This window comes from Hibiscus syriacus, unplaced genomic scaffold (assembly GCF_006381635.1).
Source record: "Hibiscus syriacus cultivar Baekdansim isolate YM2019G1 unplaced genomic scaffold, ASM638163v2 tig00112428_pilon, whole genome shotgun sequence".
In the NCBI taxonomy this organism is placed as follows: Eukaryota; Viridiplantae; Streptophyta; class Magnoliopsida; order Malvales; family Malvaceae; genus Hibiscus; species Hibiscus syriacus.
This window is the reverse complement of record NW_024063329.1, coordinates 75666-95040: the sequence shown is the minus strand read 5'-3', so window position 1 is coordinate 95040 and position 19375 is coordinate 75666. Positions and strand designations below refer to the sequence as shown.

Genomic DNA, 19375 nt, shown 5'->3' with positions numbered 1-19375 from the left:
ATGGGTTAACTATGGTGTTATTTTCAGGCAAAAAATGAGGCCAATCAAATTATTTATTTTTTAAAATTAAGATTAAATTAAAATAAACAATAAAAAGCATATTTAAATGTGTTATTATGTCAAATATTTTAATTATCATATCATCTATCATTAAATTTTTAACGACATCAAACTGGTTTATTATTTTTAGGTTAGATGGTCATTTTATAATTTTTGTAGTAAGAGATTAAAAAACATAATATACTCAGAGGACTATTTATGTATTTTACCCTTGCAATTATTATTATACACCTATATTTATTATACTAATATAAATGAAATCAATTTTATAAAAAAATTGGACCTATTAAGTGTATTAAGTGATTAAGGAGAATGTTATTCTCTCCATAGGTTTAGGGTTGTGATGATTTTATGAGAACATTTCAAAGTTTGACACCAATTTATAATATGTATTATAATTCTAGGATATTTGGGGAATTAAACCAGTAAAACCCAAACTTTTTTTTTCATTTTTAAAGGCTTAATACTAAAATAAGTGTCTAAATTAAACCGATTTTCCCAAATAGGTGTCTAAACTATTTTTTGACTCATCTAGGTGCCTAACATTATAAATGTTACCCATTTAAGTGTCAGGACATTAAACGATGTTAATTTTCCCGTTAAGTGACACATGTCACACTCTGATAATTTAACATTTTTATTTAAAATTAAAACATTAAAACTATATATATATATATTTTAAAAAAAAGAAAAAACAAATTTTGAAATAAACTTAAAACTTTGAAAACTTTCATTTCAACCCCTAAACCATCGCCTTTTACCGTCGACGAAGCTCCACCCGACCTCCCCTACCCCCGACGGCCAAAACACCTATGAAATCGTGATTGATCAACGATGCATCGATGTTTTATACTTTGGGAACCATATGTTGAAAATCATGATCTCACATGATTCCAACAGCCAATTGACGGCAACTGCAGCGATATATGACTAGGAGGATAGCATGGGCTATGCCAACGACAGTTGTTGTGGCCGGAAATGACGGTGACGATGGGTTAAGGTTAGGATTTGGAGGTTTTAGGGATTTGAGGCTATTTTATAATTTAAGAGAAATTATAGTTTTTTTATAAATATAATAATAAGTTCAATATTTTTAAAAAAAGTTTCAAAATCACTAAATTATGACATGTGTCACTTAACGATGGAAATTAATGTCGTTGATGGCCCAGACACCTAAATGGGTAACGTTTGTAACGTTAGTCACTTGGATAAGTCAAAAAATAGTTTAGGCAATTATTTAAGAAAAACGATATAGTTTAGACACCTATTTTTATATTAAGCCTTTTTTTAAGCTTTACTTTCATTGCCTTGCAAAGCTTCACTTTCTATTGGGTGGAGGTCTCTAAGCTAATCTGTTATTGTCACTCCATCAACATAAATGGACATACTAAACTAAAGAAAAGAACCCAAACCCAGAAGATTCCATATATATGTATAAATATACAGAAAGCAACAGTGGCAAAGATTTTAGTGGTTTGTAAGTGAGAAAGAAAAAGGCATAATCATTTGGCGTTTTTTTCGAAATATCACTTATACCCTACATATTTTCCTATCAGGTACCCTTTAGACTATTTTTCTCGATCTAACACTCTTTACAGTAAGGCGCCTCCCTGCAATACGCTTTACGTTGATCTGGCGCCACGTGAGGTATAGCGCGGGGCAGAGGCTGCACTTTATCTTTAAATCTGACACGCGTCAAAAAGGCGCATCCCCTGCAGCGCGCCTTAGGTTTAATTACCCACCTACCTCGGTCGTTCACACCCCACCCCCACCCCCTCCCCTCCCCTCCCCTCCCCTCCCAATAAATACTTTCATTTTCAATCACTTTCTTCACATCAAATCCTCTCAACTACTTTCAAATACTCTTATATTCTATTTTAATTGTTTAAGGTATATTTTATTATATTTAATATTTTATTTTTAATTTATTTAAGTATTTAAATTTTTTAATATTTTATTTAATTTTTTTTACAGATATAAAATAAAAGGATATCTATTTCGATTGGATGAAAATCATATATAGCGATATTTTGTTAATACGATAACATTTTTACGTTGTAATATAATTTAAATTATTAGTAATAATTTATTTATTTATTTATTTATTTAATGCATAATTATTAGTTTAAAATTATTTTTTGTTATTATTTAATTTTAAGAGAGAGATCGTGTATTAGATCATTTTATTAGGAACCTTAAGTTAGTGATTCCTAGTCGTATCTTGTCATATTTAGTAGAGGTTGGATTCGGTCACATAGGTAGATATGAGGGTCACTGTAAGATAGAACCAGATCTTATAGCTGCCTTAGTGGAGCGGTGGAGGCCAAATACTCACACATCTCATCTTCCGTGCGGAGAGTGCACGATTACACTTAAGGATGTTTCTATGCACCGGGGCTTCCGGATGTTGCCATACGGATTGTTCATGGACCCACCTCGATACATATCGTAAGGAGTTGCGGATGAATGTCTCCCCATTGAAGTTGATGTGACGGCACCATGATGCGTATTTCCCATTATGGCGTTAAAATCATTACACATTATTGTAGTCGGGCTGTCAACTTGATCAACTTGTTCAGTCAGCCCATAGTAGGAGCATAATGACTGACCCCGAACAGCACGCACTTGAACAAACTTTGTATACATCTCAATATCACCGTCTGAATAATTACTTTGAGAATTAGCCATCATTTCAACATCATCATTGTTCGATAGTTCAAACGCTGTATAAGTTAATGGCAACAATGATGTTGAAAATTTGTACAACAACAACGACATTCTTCTACTACTTCCAACATGAACTTTCCTCGAAATCTTCGTTATCAGCTCCTCAAGAGTTATGTTTCTCTTGAATGATATTTTAACACGCTCATTTGATACGAAAACAACGTTGGTTTCATCTTCTCGAATTTCTCCATCATAATAAACAATAGCTGAAAGTCGCGTCATTCTTAGAGTTTAAAAGTGCGACAATATTATATCTACAAAAAAACAATTGAAACAAACATGATTAAATAAATAATATATGAACGAAAATATAACACAATAAATTTTTTACACATAAACGTAAATAATTTAAATAATATAATTTTATATTATTACCTGCACCGCAAAAATATTTCGATGTATGCTCATGTTTTCCCCTTGAACTAGCACAGAAATTAATTGAAAACAATTACTATAATATTTTTTCAAATAATCATAATAAACAATAAGTATAATAAAAAATATTATAACAAAATTACCTTATAACGAAAGATCGAACGAACTTCTGAATCAAATATAAGAGGATTGTTGGGTGTTATTTACTGGTTGAAAGGATTATTGTATTAATTTAACGGTTGAGAGGGAATTGTGAGAGAATTTACAGGAAGATGATTATTTATAACGTAGAGAGGATGCTTTAAAGCCGAGAGATCCAGATAAATTATGCAACTGCGACTTGCATTATGCATGTCTCATTCTATGTCAGCATATGAAAAATTGGTTTTTAATATATTAATTTTGATATTGTGGAAACCAGAATTGTTCGATTAACGACACATGTTCTGGATTATCTGTACTAAAGTGAACTTGGACCAAAATGTATCTCCTTATCTTGTAGACTTATATTTTTCTGAAATTGGCAGAGGAAGCGACGGAAGCCTGAAGAACGTAGTTCAGGAAAAATGGTGAGCAGTAGAAAGGTATGCTGATGAATTTTTCTAATTTTTTGAAATAGTTATTGATTTCTTAGATTCTTTTTCCCTTCAATGAGTTTGCACATGTCACTTAAATTTCTTGAAGCACATAAAACCCGGATGATGGAATATAGAATTTAAGGCTTGACTCTGGCAAGGAATGCTGATTTTCTACTTTTCATTTGTCAAGTTGAGTTCTTGTTTTTCTTGATTGTCTTCTTTCTTTCTTTCACGTCAAATCACAAATAAGGCTGTTAACTATGACTAAAATTAACAGTGAGTAAATTCACTGTATCTCAATTTGCTAAGTTGAATGCCATGACTTGTTTTACTGTTTTAATTTCCCAAAAGCAACCGATGTCTTTTGGATATATTGTGATCGAATAACCCATATTCTAAAGATCATACTTCTTCAGGATAAGCTGGTGGAATCATCTTCTAAGATGAATATGCCTTCATCTCTGCCACAAACCATGGCTGCATATCCCCCGATGATGCACCATCTGGACCAGAATGAAAGAATGCCTTCCGAAGGTTTGTATGTTATATTATCACCTAGAAGTATCAATACCTTTCTTAAATCTTTTGGTTGTGATTGCTTTTGATCAGTGTCTCTCTCTCAGTATTTATCCGAGTCTCCCCATTGGTATTATTTCACGAAATATAGAACAGAATTTTCCCTAATCTTACAAACTGATCTTCCAAAATTTAAAACTATTGCAAAAGAGTAAGCTTTGAAAACTTAACAGAAATTTTGGTCTTTCTTTTATGAGGTCGAAGAATGAATCTAGCATCCGGCTTCAGTCAAGTAGCTACACAGTGAATATATGCGAAATTATAGCACAGCCTAAACACCTGTGGCATTTAACAATAAAGCTATAGAGTTTATTAAACTGTTTTTTTTATTTCCTTAACTTCATATATTAAATGCCACTGGTTTATGAGAGGTTTATTGTTAAATACCTAGGTTTCTGGTATTTTGCTTTCCTTACCGAAATCACCTTAACTTTGCTTTATTTATTTCCTTAACTTTTCACCTGTGCCATTTTCTTTGATATTATCAAACTAATTTTTATTTATTTATTTCCTTAACTTTATATGTTATTCTTCCCTTCTCTTTTTAGTTTATGAGAGGTTTTACTTGGTGAAAAACTTATTGTAGTTTGCCGCAAGGGTTCAATATTTAATCTGCAAATTTTACCTGCTGTATTGTTTTATTGTTTAATCTGCTTGTTTGTTGTATGATCTTAGGAATATGCGGTACAACTATGCATCTTTTGAAGCAAAATGCTCAAACTCTCAGCCAAATCTCATCCAATCTTTCTGCATATAAGGTATCACTCCCTGGGTCATAACCTTTCTTTGTTCGTCAGTATGCAACCATGCAGTAAATAATAGGTTTTAATGTGATGAATCTACACCTTCTTGTTTATTCTACTTTTTTAATGTTTAGTTTGCAAGTTATGCTAGTGTTTGCAGTAAAGTTGAAGATGTTAACTAAGGTGATAATGATTCCTTTATTAATTGATTAGTGTTGATGGCTTTAGAGTGAGACGATGAGAATCATACATCACTGATGAAATTATTAAGATCAAAATTTTTGGATCTACCATTGTCGCCCAAAATTTGTAGCTTCATTTGCAAACTGATATAAGGTGGTATATAAATGTATTTCTGCGTTCATGCTCTTCACTGCGTATTGTTGCAAGTGGTATTCGTCTTTCTAGGAAGTGTCATGGATTCTATTTATTCTTCTTTTGCATAGTGCTCTTTGAATCCTGTATGTGATTGCCTTATCATGTATGATTCTTGTTAAAACTTAAAAGTATTCCGAGGTTGGCTTATTGATTAAAGCTTTTATAAACAGTTACCGGATTACATCGATCTCTTTTGTCAAGCAAGGAACAATATTACCGCCATGCTAAACAAGTACGTTGATTTCCTTTTTGATAGTCAATTGGTGATTAATGCCTTCTGGGAAGCATTTTGATTATTTATCTGGTTTGTTGTCTCCTATACGAGTTATTAATTTCAGCTGGACTTTTTGCAGCATGAGAGATACACCAGGTTTAATGAGCCATATGCCACCGTTGCCCGTATCTGTTAATGAGGATTTAGCAAATAGCATCTTGCCTGGAGGCTGGAGCAACTAATGCCTTGTCTCAGGTAGGTTCTTATTTAAATTGATATAGTTGCTTGTGCTTGGGATTGATGACCAAAAGGGTGGGGCCGTATAAAACGCCATATAGCCAAAGCCTACTTTATGCCTGGTTGCAAATGTGACCTTCCTGGGTTGATCTGAATATTGAACTCTTTCAGTCTTACACTGTTCATGTTAATGTGGCATGTAGTCATCTTTGCATGTGGTTAGGTCACATAAACCGAGAACTTTATCATGGAATCATGCTGCTCTTGAGATGGAGAGGACGGCGGGTGGGATTGAATTTACACCTCGAGAGCTACCCCTTATACCATCGTACCATCAACTAGTGTCTGTTTAATGGTTGGAAATTAGTTGCCCTACAAGGCAATAGGTGAACCTGCAAATGGAAAATGATACTTATTATGATCCCACTTATTCACACTGGTGCATACTTGTGTTACCTTGTTTGTTTTTCCTCGTGTACCCAGACAGTGATTTTCGGCTCACCAAGCGGGATCCATCTCAAGCAGGAACCAAGGTGCTGATATCGAACTGCCAATATCGAGATTGGATATATCTGGTTCGTGTAACCACGAAAGAAAATTCGACTGCAAATGCCACCAGAAGACGATAGGTTGCCACCATTGGATGCCACAATGGATAAATTTGTAGAGATCCCCCCTTTTTCGGTACCCGAAAATGTTTTACCCATCAGATATCAAATCCATGCACCAGATAATAAGAATTGCAGACCCCTTATCATCTCCTTGCTCCATGGAGGCTAAAATTATTCCCAAAAAAAATCTAACAGGTTTAGTTGAATCCTTACTTGGTGCTTCGATTCATGTAATTGCTTGTATTCTGTAATCTTCTTGTTTCAGTATTTAGACCAATATGAGAAACGCTTTGATCAGGTCAACAATTTCAACTCACCGAGTTGGAATGATTTTCCCCTGTTGTAGCATCTTTCTTTTGTATAAAGGAAATCACAATTTGATCGTAAATATTGAGATTGGAATCTTATAATTTTGAGTTTGTAATATATTTTAGGATAAAGTATACAAATGGTCCCTCGACTTTAGGTTATTGTTTTATTGAGTCATCATCCTATTAAAAGTTATAAAATGGTTTTCTGACTATAGGATCTTGCTTTCTTAAGTCTCCCGACTATTAAAAGTTACAAAATGGTTACTTGATTGTTTATTGTGTTCTAAACTCGTCTTTTTTGTTAAAAAATTAATTGTAGTTTGACCTGGACGTTAATTTGTTGACTGAGATATGAGAGTCGTTTGAGATTCTGAGTTCATATTAATATTTTATCTCAGTCAGTAGGTTATAATCAGTGATTACTTTGTAACTTTTAATAGTCAATGGATCTAATAAAACAACGTTGGGAACTATTCATATACTTTACCCTATATTTTATAATATGAAAATTACATTTTACAATGTGTATACATTAAACCTTGGAGCTTGAGGTACTATGTACAAAAAAGAATCTCCCTAATGCAGATCAATATGATTTTTTTCTTTAAAAAATCCAATGGCGTGTCGTGATTTATACGATATATATAATTATCGATATCCGATCTAAGATCGATCACAAATTACCGGACCAATCATAATCCTGATAGACGATGGTAATGCTGTCTTCATCAGCCAAAAGCTTGGCGTTTCTTCCATCCAGGTAGTTCAGCACCCACTCCAAGATGTCTCCATCCTTCTCTCCAAAATCTGCGCTGAACCTGTTTGTCAAAATTAGGGATGGAAACGGACGGGTTCGGGCCGGGTATTGGTCCCCCATCCCCGTCCCCGTTTAAAAAATCCATATTTGTTCCTGCTTAACAAATCGTGGGGATTTAAACGGGGATCCCCATTGGGTAATCGGGGAAAATCATGGGGAAACGTGTATTCCCGTTTAGCATAAACGGTTATTTAAACGTGTATCGGGCTGAGTATATATATTTAAATTAAATATATAAATATTATATATATATATATATATATTTTAATTTTAATTTATTAATATTATAATATATATATAAAATAATTATTTTTAATATTTATCGGGGCGGGTATCGAGGTGGGTAATCGGGACGGGAATTACCAAATCCGTCCCTGTCCCCGTTTAGCATAAACAATTTTTTTCCGTCTCCGTTTATCATCTCCGAACCCGACCCGTTTAATTCGGTTTTTAATTTTTCTCGTCGGGTTCGAGTTTTTTTTGTCATCCCTAGTGAAAAGGCCAATGCTTTCATGTGTCTATTTCAAAATCTTTTCAATTCCATCTTTGAATTACTTGTTGGTTAATTGCTCCATACGTCCTTAACTATATTTAAAATTTAGAGTAAATTATACGTTTAATACCTAAACTATCAGTTTTTATTTTTTTAATACCTAAACTTTCACTATTTTAAAAATCATATCTAAAACTTCATTTTTGTTTCATTTTAGTACCCGCCGTTAAAAACTTTAGTTTTTGTTTCATTTTAGTACCCTATCCAAAATTTAACAAGTTTTAAAAAAATTGAAAGTTTAGGTACTGAAACAGACTAAAATTGATAATTTAGGCACTAAACGCGTTAAGTTTTTAACGGTAGGATACTAAAATGAAACAAAAAAAATGTTAAGCATGGTTTTGAACAAATTGAAAGTTTAAGTACTAAAACTGATAGTTTATGTACTAAGTATGTAGTTTACCCCAAAATTTAAAATCAATTCATTAAAATATGTGTATAAATTATGTCCTTCCTTCTTTGGTTTGGATATGTCGTGAAACACATCCAAACTATGTCGATCAAATTTTAAACACGTGTGTATACCTTTCACACATACAATTTAGATCAAATTTGATTCAAATTGATATTTAAGGACTCAAAACAAAATGGTTTAAAAAGTTTAGGGTAAAATACGCTAGAGATCACTAAGCTACGCTCAAACAATCATTTTGGTCGCTAAGCTTTCAAAAGTTACAAAATGATCATTACATTTATAGAATTATTACAAAATGATCTTTAATATTTGGGGAAATTATGCATTTAATACCTAAACTATTTTTTGGTCCATTTTAGTACCTTAATGTTTTCAAAGCCATACCTAAAGTTTAGTTTTTGTTTCATTTTAGTACCCCATTCAAAATCTAACTTTAAATTTTGAAAATAATTGAAAGTTTAGGTACTGAACGGACCAAAACTGTTAGTTTAGATACTAAATGCGTCAAGTTTTTAACGACAAGGTATTAAAATGAAGCAAAAACTAAATGTTAGGCATGGTTTTAAAGAAAATTAAAAGTTGAGGTACTGAAATAGACCAAAGCTGATAATAGTTTAGCTGCTGAACGCGTAGCTTGCCCTTTATTTTTAATGAACTGTTACATTTTATAATATTATAGTAATGATTATATAACAGCTCGATAAATGTAATGATCATTTTATAACTTCTGTAAGGTCAGTGACCAAAACATTGATTTAAAAACATTGTTCAATGACCTTTGGCGTAATTACTCAACTTTTTATGAGCAAATTAGGGTGGAGGGACTTACCACTTGAGGATTCGAGTTAAGTAAACAGTTCTTAGTTCCCAATCAATGTCGAAAGTAGTCCATTGCTGCATTTTCGAGCTCTTCCTGCACATTCTGGGCTGTGAAAAACCATAGCTTCGGGCTCGATCTTGTTCCTTTGCATAATCCGAAATGGTCATGCCTCCATGATCATGAAGTGAAATTATTCTGTCAAATTTCGGTTTTCGTCCCCGTACTATGTTTAACTTGGAGATTTGGTCTTTATATTTTGATTTTTAACGACACCAACCGACTAATGAAAATTGTTAATGGTGTTAGTAATGTGGATCGAACAACAACATCACTCATAATTAGGGATAGGTCAGGTTTTTAGTTCATTTGAACCCGAATCGATTCGAATTTAAAAAAGTTTTACAATCCGACTTTTAAAGTAAAAATTTGCACCACACTCGATATATATATATATATATATTCATTTTTATCATACAAAATAAGGAGATAATTTAAAATATATAGATAGAGGGGTATTATAACAATTATTCCTAATATATAAATGTCAATCATATTATTACTCTTGAGTCTAGTATTTATTTCACCTACCTTGAACCTGACCTACCTTACCCTTAAAAAATGACTAAAACTCAATTTTTTAAAAAAATTGACACTATAGAGTATGATTGAAACCAATCAAGTTCAGGTTAAATGGTCATCATTACTCGTAATAAGAGATATAAAGACTAAATCTTGATATAGTATAAATTCGAAACATATAATCTAACCTGTAATTTTAGGAAAAAATTAAATTAATGGATTTAGGAGTTACATGTAAACGTCGATCTTCTTTGTCAAAGGGTTTAGTCAAGGAATAAGGGGATCTACGATTGTTTTTGAATATTCCATTCTCTATGATACTGAGAGAATAAGAGTACCCTCCAATTACATATTGAAAGTCCATGAAGAAAACTTTATTATCTAGTATTTCTTCAGTGTGTCTGATGCTGATTACAGCGTGGATCACCATAGCTTTATATAAGTTCAAAAATAAAATCAATCTCTCATTTGAAGTGAATAATTTAAGATTGATCCTTTGTAAATCTCGAGTTAACTTAATGTATCTGCGTCAATAACAAAAACGAGCATTCAGATTTAATTCATTTAATTTATACAATTATCATTGAAAGATAATTTAATAATATCGATTTAAATTACGTCTCCCTATAAAAAAAAGTAAAGAAAAGCATTTAAGAATTCGAGCAACATGGACTTAAATAAGGGTAAACTATGCATTTGGTATCTAAATTATTAATTTTGATCCGTTTTAATACCTAAACTTCCATTTTTTTTTCAAATATTCTTTATTCTAACAGTCGTTTTTAATTATTTTTTGAATTAATGGAGGGACATAGTGCTCAAACCCGACGAGTTTAAACTCGATCCGACCCTATTAGGGTTATTTTAAAAAATCAGGTTTTGGTCGAGTTTATGATGAAAATATTTAACTTAAACCCCAAAAATAAGTATTACCTTATATATTTAGGGTTAGTTACAATAAGACCCTTCATAAATTACTTTTTTTTATTATTAAATTCTTGTTTTTATTGAATAAAAATAATATATATATATATAAAATTTTAAATCAGATTTGAGTTTTATCTAAAAAATATAGATTGGATTTGGATAGGTGGAGGGTGTAAAATTTTCGACTCGAGTTCGAATCAAGTGAAAAATATATAATTTTCAAGTCGGATCAAATTAACCAAAGACCCGATCCAACTCTTAACCATCCCTAATTAATACCTTTTTGTACCACATAATTTTTTTTAAAAAAAATGTTAGAATTATTTTTTTGGGGGATTTCTTGCCCAAATACCACTAATTTAAAATTTATTTTTATACTTATTTTTATTATGTATTGAATTAACACCATTCCACGTCAGTTAAATACGCTCTTTGTAGGATGTACCTTTTAAAATACATTTTTGATAAGACATGTCCTCTGTTGATGTGTGATAAAATATGTTTTTTAAAGTTTAGCTGAAATAAAAGAAAAATAAAAGTGATTCGAATTTTATCTAAAAAATGTGCACATACGTGATAAAAACATGTAATTACACGAGCACGAGTTGAGCAGTGATGACGACATGCATGTATTAGTCCTATGTTCAATCACTTAATAAATGTGTGTTTAGAAATAATATATTTAAATAATTAAAAACTTATATAACTAAATAATATGGTATTTGAAAATTCATGAGTTTTTTAAATTTCACATTATTTAGACATTGAGTTTTAAAGTATCTACATACAATATTTTTTTATTAAGCTAAGGTGATCACAAAGTAATATTTGTTCTAAATATTCTCTATCATTCGGTAATGAACGCTCAATCACCTGCTACAGTCATTGGTGCTCGAACCCGTAAGCTCTAGGAACAACAATGATTCATTTAATCACTGAGATAAGTTAGTTCGTACTCTACATATAGTATTTTAAACATACATTTATTGATTGATTGAATATAAAGCTAATACACATACGTCACCACCATATGGTTCGTACGTATCATTGACACTCACCACGTGTATTTTTTTAAATCAAATTTTATAATATTATTTTTTTATTAAGCTGGGGTGATTGAAAAATATTATATGTTCTTAATATTCTTAACTATTTGACAATAAACACTCAATCACCCTATTGTAGTCGCTGATACTCTCAACCTGAGACCTCTAGGAACGACAACGATTCTTTTAACCACTAAGATAAGCAGGTATGTGCAATTCATAATATTAATTAAGCACGTATAAAATAATAAAAATTATAAAAATTATCATTTATGTTTATATTAATATTTTAATAAAATATAGATAATATATTGGACATCAAAGAGTACATATACCACAATCTGAAAATTTTAACTAAAAAAAGCACATGTATTTAGACATTTTAGAATACCATGTACAATGTTACATTATACCGTATTTTTATTTTTAATATAAATAAAATCATGATTTTAGAAAACTAACCAAACTGAAATTAAATTAGTGTAAAGTATAGCAGATGTTATTGAATTATATTTATTGATCAGTTTATTCACAAATTTTACAAAAAAATATAAAGTGGTCATTAAAATGAGCGAATCATTACAAAATGGTTAATGCAACATTATAATAATTCTGAAATTTCGATAAATTTAATGATATTTTATAATATTTAATGATAATTTTATAATAATTTGGCAATTTTAATAAACTATTTTAAAGTTTTTAAAAATTACGCGATTAAAATAATTAATTAAATATAATTCAATGACTTTTATTGTACTTCACCCTTTTAAATTAAACAATATTTCAATTTCAATAAGCTAAGAATAATAGAAACAGTAACATGAGAAACTCCGTCATTTTCTATAAATTTTTAAACTATTAAAAGTTACAAAATGATATTCTGACTATAAAGTACTGTTTTGTTGAGTCTTTTAACTATTAAAAATTACAAAATGGTCACTTGACTATTTGTTTTATTCCAAACTCGTCATTTTCTATTAAAAATTAACAATATTCTAACCTAAACGTTAACTTACTGATTGTGATATGATACAATTTAGTTCCAAAATCTCAAACGAATATCATATCACAATCAAAATATTAACGTCTAACTTAGACAACTATCAAATTTTTAACATAAAAGTATGAGTTTGGAACTTAATGAATAGTCATGTGACTATTTTATAATTTTTAATAGTCGAATGACTTATTAAAATAATATTTTATAGTTAGAGGACTTATTTGTAAATTTTAATAATTAAGAAATTTAATAAAATAATATTCTATAATCGGGACTATTTGTTCTTTTCATTAATTAATCATTAAAATGACCTAAGTTAAATGACTAAAACATCATTTTTATCATAGTTTAGGGAGCTCCAGTGTCTTTATCCTCTATTAAAAAAAAACACTAACAATTACTTTATTAGTAAAGTAGATCTCATTTTGGCACGTCACGTTGTCACATGATAATTGCATGTCAAACGCCAGGCCCAACATTTTTTTTAATATCTGACTTGTCTTCGGAATCACCGAGTAATATTAATTAATTAAAAATAATTTCGAGCCAATTGAAAAAAATCAAAAAATCCAGATATTAATAATATGTTTAATTATAAAATAAGTGTCTAAATTATAACGTTTTTTACGAACATAACTCAAATTTTTTGAATGATCAGGTGTTTAACGTTACAAACGTTACCACTTTAGGTGTTTGATATGTAAACACCGTTAATTTTTTTCGGTTAAGTGACACATATCATATTCTGATTTAAAAATTAAAAATTAAATTTATATTTTTTTAAAAATACAAATTTTTTTAAATAAAAGCAAAACTTTATAAACATTTATTTCAACCCTAAACCACACCGATCATCACCCTTTACCGTCGGTGAAGCTCCTCCTAATCTCACCTCCCGACGATCAATAACCCTATGAAATCGCACTCAATCGACGTTTTGTATCTCATAAATCCTAGGCTGAAAATTACGACCCCACGTGATACCGACGATCAATTGGTGACAACTATGGCGGCGTATGACTAGGAAGATGACAAGATTACGTCGACGGTGGTGGTCGTGACCGGAAAGAACGAAGTCAACAGGTTAGAGATTTAGGATTTTTAGGGATTTGGAGTTTTTTTGTGATTAAAGAGAAACTAGAGTTTTTTTTTATAAATATAATAGTATTTTCAATTTTATTTTTTTAAAAATTCAAAATTATTATAATGTAAAACGTGTTACTCAACGGATAAAATTAACGGCGTTTGCGGCTCCTAGTACATGAAGTAGTAACATTAAGTACTTGGATCTTAAAAAAAAAAGTTTGGGCACCTATTCTTGAAAATCACTATAGTTTGGGCACTTATTTTGTAGTTAAGCCTATTAATAATATACAGTATACCGTTTACCAGAAGCCATACTCTCACTGTACTATTAAGCTAAGCTCACACTCTATATTTATACAGTGCTTTGCTTTACTCTCCATTAAAACCTCTTCATTATTCAACTTTTGTAGGCTGTTCTTCGGAGCTTAAGGTCTCTCTTCGCTCTCTTGCTTCTCTCTACGCTAGTCGTTTTATTCTTGAATTTTGCTTTTATCTGTTTGGATACAGAGAAAAAATGAAGTAAAGTGCACTGAATCTGATTTTTTTTTCAACGTTTGTATAGTGTATTTCTCAGGTCTTTGTATGCTTCGGATTTTCGGATTTTCAGGTCTTTGTATCGTCTCTTCTTTGTTATTGTTGTTGTTATTTGTTAGATCTGTGGTGAGTTATTGATGAAATGAGAAAAATGAACTAAATATTGTTGCTGCTATTTTATAATGCCTTTTTTTGCTCTTAAAATTTGATAAATTGTTATTTCTTCAGTAAGTTTTACTGTTTTCTTTATTTTATTTTTTGGATTTATAAATCTGAAATTGTCGCTTACTAGCTATTTCTGGATTATATATTTAGCTCTACTATTTTTCGCACTTGTTTTTAGTTTTTAAAAGTAGATCTAGATTTTTTTTAGTTTATAAAAGTAGATCTAGAACTTTAACTGTAATTTCATGGTCAATGCATTGTCTGTCCATTTTTTCCCGTCTAAGTGTAAGTTGCTAGCCAACTATGTACTGGTTTACTGTTTGACTTTGCATAGATAAAGGATTTTCTGTGCTATGTGTTTATTAGATTCTTCTGCTGATGATTCTGTTTATACATGGAAAGAATTGTGCCAGTTCGGTTTTCATGTTATTTTCAAAGACTAGGAAAGAAAACACGGGAAGATCTGAGGTCTTAGCTAATTGGATTAATTAGAATACACTAAATCCATTATTTTTATGCGTGGTTCTTGGACTGTGTCTTGCTAAAGTTTCTGATGTTCGATTTGTTTTATGAGGTTTTCATCTGTTGTTTGAACTTATACTTTGTTTAACTATTAGTGATAGTTTGATTGTATATTATTCTTGAATGGTGGCATTAGACTAGATTGGGGTTTCAATTAAAGGATTATGATTGCATGTTGACATTGTGGCTAATAAGTTGAGGTTTCTCTAGTTGAATGTATTGTGTGTTATCTGCCCTTTCATGCTTTATTTTGATAGCTGAAGTTTCCTTTTGACTTATGGGTTGGTTGAAAAAACAATCAATTTTAGAATGCTCACTTAGTTGATGCATCTTCGATGCTATTGAAAATGCATTTACGATTTACCCTCTTCTCTGGCTTGAATGGTGTATTGATTAGCGTGCGATTAAGGTACCATTTTCTTCGAGGATTCGATCTTTGTTTTGCTTCCTATGTGTAAGAGATCAAACCCTTGTATGTTGAAACTTGATTCTCTACCCATTCAGTTGGTGATGAGGAGCTAACTTCTAATGATTGCATGTTGTCATGCTGTGAATGTAAAAATTAGCTTCATGCCTTGTATTGGTGCTTAGCTTACGAAGCTTTAAATTTCTCTTTTCTGCAAGGCTTTCATTGGGCATATTGAATAAATTTTTTTAATGGGGTTCAGTTTTACTTTGACGTCTTCTGATTGAACTTGTTTTCCCTAGTTAACAATGAGTTTGTGTCAATCTTAATCCTTAAATGATAGTTTTCGTGGGGCTCGAACTTCCTTGTTAAGGTTACACCCCTAGATCACCAAGCGAAGTGTCTTGCTCAGTAGTTTTATCTCATTTTGTCACGTGAAGCTAATTTGTTACTTTTAGAAGTCTGAAAACCTTAAATTGTAAATGTTGACACTTTTAGAAGTCTAAAAGTCCCGAGACTTAAATGCTGTATGTAGCGTTTTATATATACTTAAAATTTCTCTCATTGTCGTTGCAGAGGAAGAGGCCTTTTTCACTCCCACAATGTCAGATCTTCAAGCACCCCTTCGTCCTAAGAGGAAGAGGAGCTTGGTGGACTTCTTGGTCCAGTTCCGTTGGATTTTAGTTATTTTTGTTGTCCTCCCTTTTTCCGCCCTGTATTACTTTCTCATATATATTGGAGATGTCAGATCCGAGATGAAGCCCTACAAGCAGCGCCAGAAGGAACATGATGAAAACGTTAAGCAAGTAGTGAAGCGACTCAAGCAGAGGGATCCAAAAAAGGACGGTCTTGTGTGCACAGCCCGTAAACCATGGGTTGCTGTTGGAATGCGGAATGTAGACTATAAGAGAGCTCGCCATTACGAAGTTGATTTGTCTGCTTTCCGTAACATCCTTGAAATCGATAAAGAGAGAATGATTGCAAGGGTCGAGCCACTTGTAAACATGGGGCAGATCACCCGAGTCACGGTCCCTATGAATCTTTCCCTTGCTGTGGTTGCAGAGCTTGATGATCTTACAGTCGGTGGTCTCATCAATGGCTATGGGATCGAAGGAAGCTCCCACATCTATGGCCTGTTTTCAGATACAGTTGTAGCTTATGAGATAGTTTTGGCTAATGGCCGTGTTGTTAGAGCTACCAAGGACAACGAATATTCTGATCTCTTCTATGCTATCCCATGGTCTCAAGGAACCCTCGGTTTTCTTGTTGCAGCTGAGATCAAACTTATACCCATTAAAGAATACATGAGGCTGACCTACACTCCCGTAGTGGGGAATCTGAAAGAGCTTGCACAAGGTTATATGGACTCCTTTGCGCCCAGAGACGGTGATCAGGATAATCTAGCGAAAGTTCCCGATTTTGTAGAAGGCATGGTCTACACGCCCACTGAAGGTGTGTTCATGACCGGGAGATATGCCTCAAAAGAAGAGGCCAAGAAGAAGGGGAATAAGATTAACAATGTAGGTTGGTGGTTTAAACCCTGGTTCTACCAACACGCGCAGACAGCATTAAAGAAGGGAGAGTTTTAGAGTACATTCCGACAAGGGAATATTACCACAGGCACACGAGATGTTTGTATTGGGAGGGGAAGCTCATCCTTCCGTTTGGAGATCAATTTTGGTTTAGGTTCCTCTTGGGCTGGTTGATGCCACCCAAGGTTTCCTTGCTCAAGGCTACTCAAGGTGAAGCTATAAGAAATTATTACCATGAGATGCATGTCATTCAAGACATGCTTGTTCCTCTTTACAAGGTTGGGGATGCCCTTGAGTGGGTCGACCGAGAGATGGAGGTAAGTTTTATGTTCATGCACTTGTTTTCCTTTCGTTATCTCATCATCGTTTTATGTTACTATCATCCGTCTCACTCTTGTAGTTAATATATTTCTTATGACAAAATGATTATATTTTGTGGATTATCTTGAATTCTTGATGAAATAGTAATGGGTGTTCAGTTAGGGATGGGCACAGGACGGGGCAGGGTGGGCGGTTTTTTGCCTCGAGTATGAATTTAAGAAAACGGTCTTATAAGATTGGATCCGTTGAATTCGAGTATTTTTTCCGTCCTAGTGTTCTTCCCGGTAAAATTTTGCTTATAGTAAATTGTTTGTTCTCCAGATCTATCCCCTCTGGCTCTGCCCGCACCGACTGTTCAAGCTTCCAGTCAAGACAATGGTGTATCCCGAACCAGGCTTCGAGCAGCATCACAGGCAGGGCGATACGCATTACGCTCAGATGTTCACGGATGTCGGGGTCTATTACGCGCCGGGACCGGTGCTGAGGGGTGAAGTGTTTGATGGTTCGGAGGCAGTTCGTAAGATGGAGAAATGGCTGATCGAAAACCACAGTTTCCAGCCGCAGTACGCCGTCTCCGAGCTGAACGAGAAGGATTTCTGGAGGATGTTCGACGCTGATCACTACGAGCATGTCCGAAGGAAGTACGGAGCCGTCGGAACATTCATGAGCGTGTACTACAAATCCAAGAAGGGAAGGAAGACGGAAAAGGAGGTGCAGGAAGCAGAACAAGCCCACCTCGAAACCGCGTATGCAGAGGCTGATTAGTCACTACGGGTGATCATTGGTAGAATGTAGCGCTTTCGGTGACGAATCTTTGCATCGTCTTGTCATCTCTTTGTTTTAGTATTTATGTCATCGAACTCAGTGTCAGTACCGTTGTTATTTGATGATATGTTTCGAGTATCGCTTATTAGCCACTATCGAGGTCGAAATTTTCGGGTTCGAGTTCAGTGCCTAACCTTTAGACAAATTATACTCTTTTTTAAACTTATGATTTTCGATCTAATCGGAGTGTTTTTATATAGAGATGATAACGCACCATCAATTTCCTGCCTTGTGTTTCCATGCATAAAAGGGAAACTAAATTTTGGCTCAAATAACTACTAAATATGATAAATAATTAATTAGAATATGTGACTAGTGTTTATTTTAGGCTACATTTTATGATTAAATACTCATTGTTTATTTGTCTTTATTGTTGATTTGGAAGTCTTTACATAATTTTTGTGCATACTATGGCTTTGGAAAATTTGTTTAGAATGACTAAAAACTGCACTTTTTGTTTTGGAGAAGGCTAGAACTAAGGATTAGACTCAAAAAATTAATTTTTTTAATTTCGAGTTATTCGAGTCAATTCGAATTATAAATTCGATTTTTAAGTTCGAGTCGAGTTGAAATTTTCAGTTTTCGAATTACTCGTAAAACAAAAATTTTGACCAATTATTTTGATAGTTTTACAATTTAGTTACTGATTTCGTTATTTCTTCAATTTCTCCTTCATTTTAAGTCTATTTTTTTACCAAATTTGAAAACATGCTCCTAAACCATAGTAGAATATATGTATACTTTCAATTCTTCTTTTTGATAACATTTTTTTTTTATTTTTCAATTTAGTCATTCAATTTTTCATAATCTCTTAATTTTTTTAATTTGTCATTTATTTTAAATCCGTTTTTTTATCAAATTTGAGCCACATGCTCCTAAATCATAGTAGAATGCATGTGTACTTTCAAAACTCTATGGTTGAAAGATCATTTTGAAACTTTTAATAGTTAAAGAACTTAATAAAACAATAATTAAATTAAATTAGTCCATAAAATCAACTTTAAAATATATTTA

The 19375-nt window shown here is 32.5% G+C and overlaps 1 protein-coding gene and 1 pseudogene across 1 annotated transcript; both read left to right on the top strand.

The window, feature by feature from the left end:
- The first annotated feature begins 986 nt into the window (after nt 1–986).
- Nucleotides 987–6511, top strand: LOC120179500. The gene is made up of 8 exons (XM_039185079.1): nt 987–1060; nt 1617–1707; nt 3690–3714; nt 4092–4274; nt 4992–5074; nt 5608–5669; nt 5791–5906; nt 6372–6511. Exons 1-7 carry the CDS (start codon nt 987–989, stop codon nt 5891–5893), a joined length of 621 nt encoding a protein of 206 aa, XP_039041010.1. The 3' UTR covers nt 5894–5906; nt 6372–6511.
- Nucleotides 6512–14397: 7886 nt separating this feature from the next.
- On the top strand, nt 14398–18478 carry LOC120179528 (annotated as a pseudogene).
- The last annotated feature ends 897 nt before the right edge of the window (nt 18479–19375 follow it).

What these genes read in the sequence shown, in the direction of transcription:
- LOC120179500 (XM_039185079.1), top strand. Translation starts at nt 987, where the DNA reads ATGACTAGGAGGATAGCATGGGCTATGCCAACGACAGTTGTTGTGGCC. An exon ending in GACGGTGACGATGGGTTAAG is followed by an intron (nt 1,061 to 1,616) that starts GTTAGGATTTGG and finishes TTTTCCTATCAG; the next exon opens with GTACCCTTTAGACTATTTTT. An exon ending in GCGACGGAAGCCTGAAGAAC is followed by an intron (nt 3,715 to 4,091) that starts GTAGTTCAGGAA and finishes ATTTCCCAAAAG; the next exon opens with CAACCGATGTCTTTTGGATA.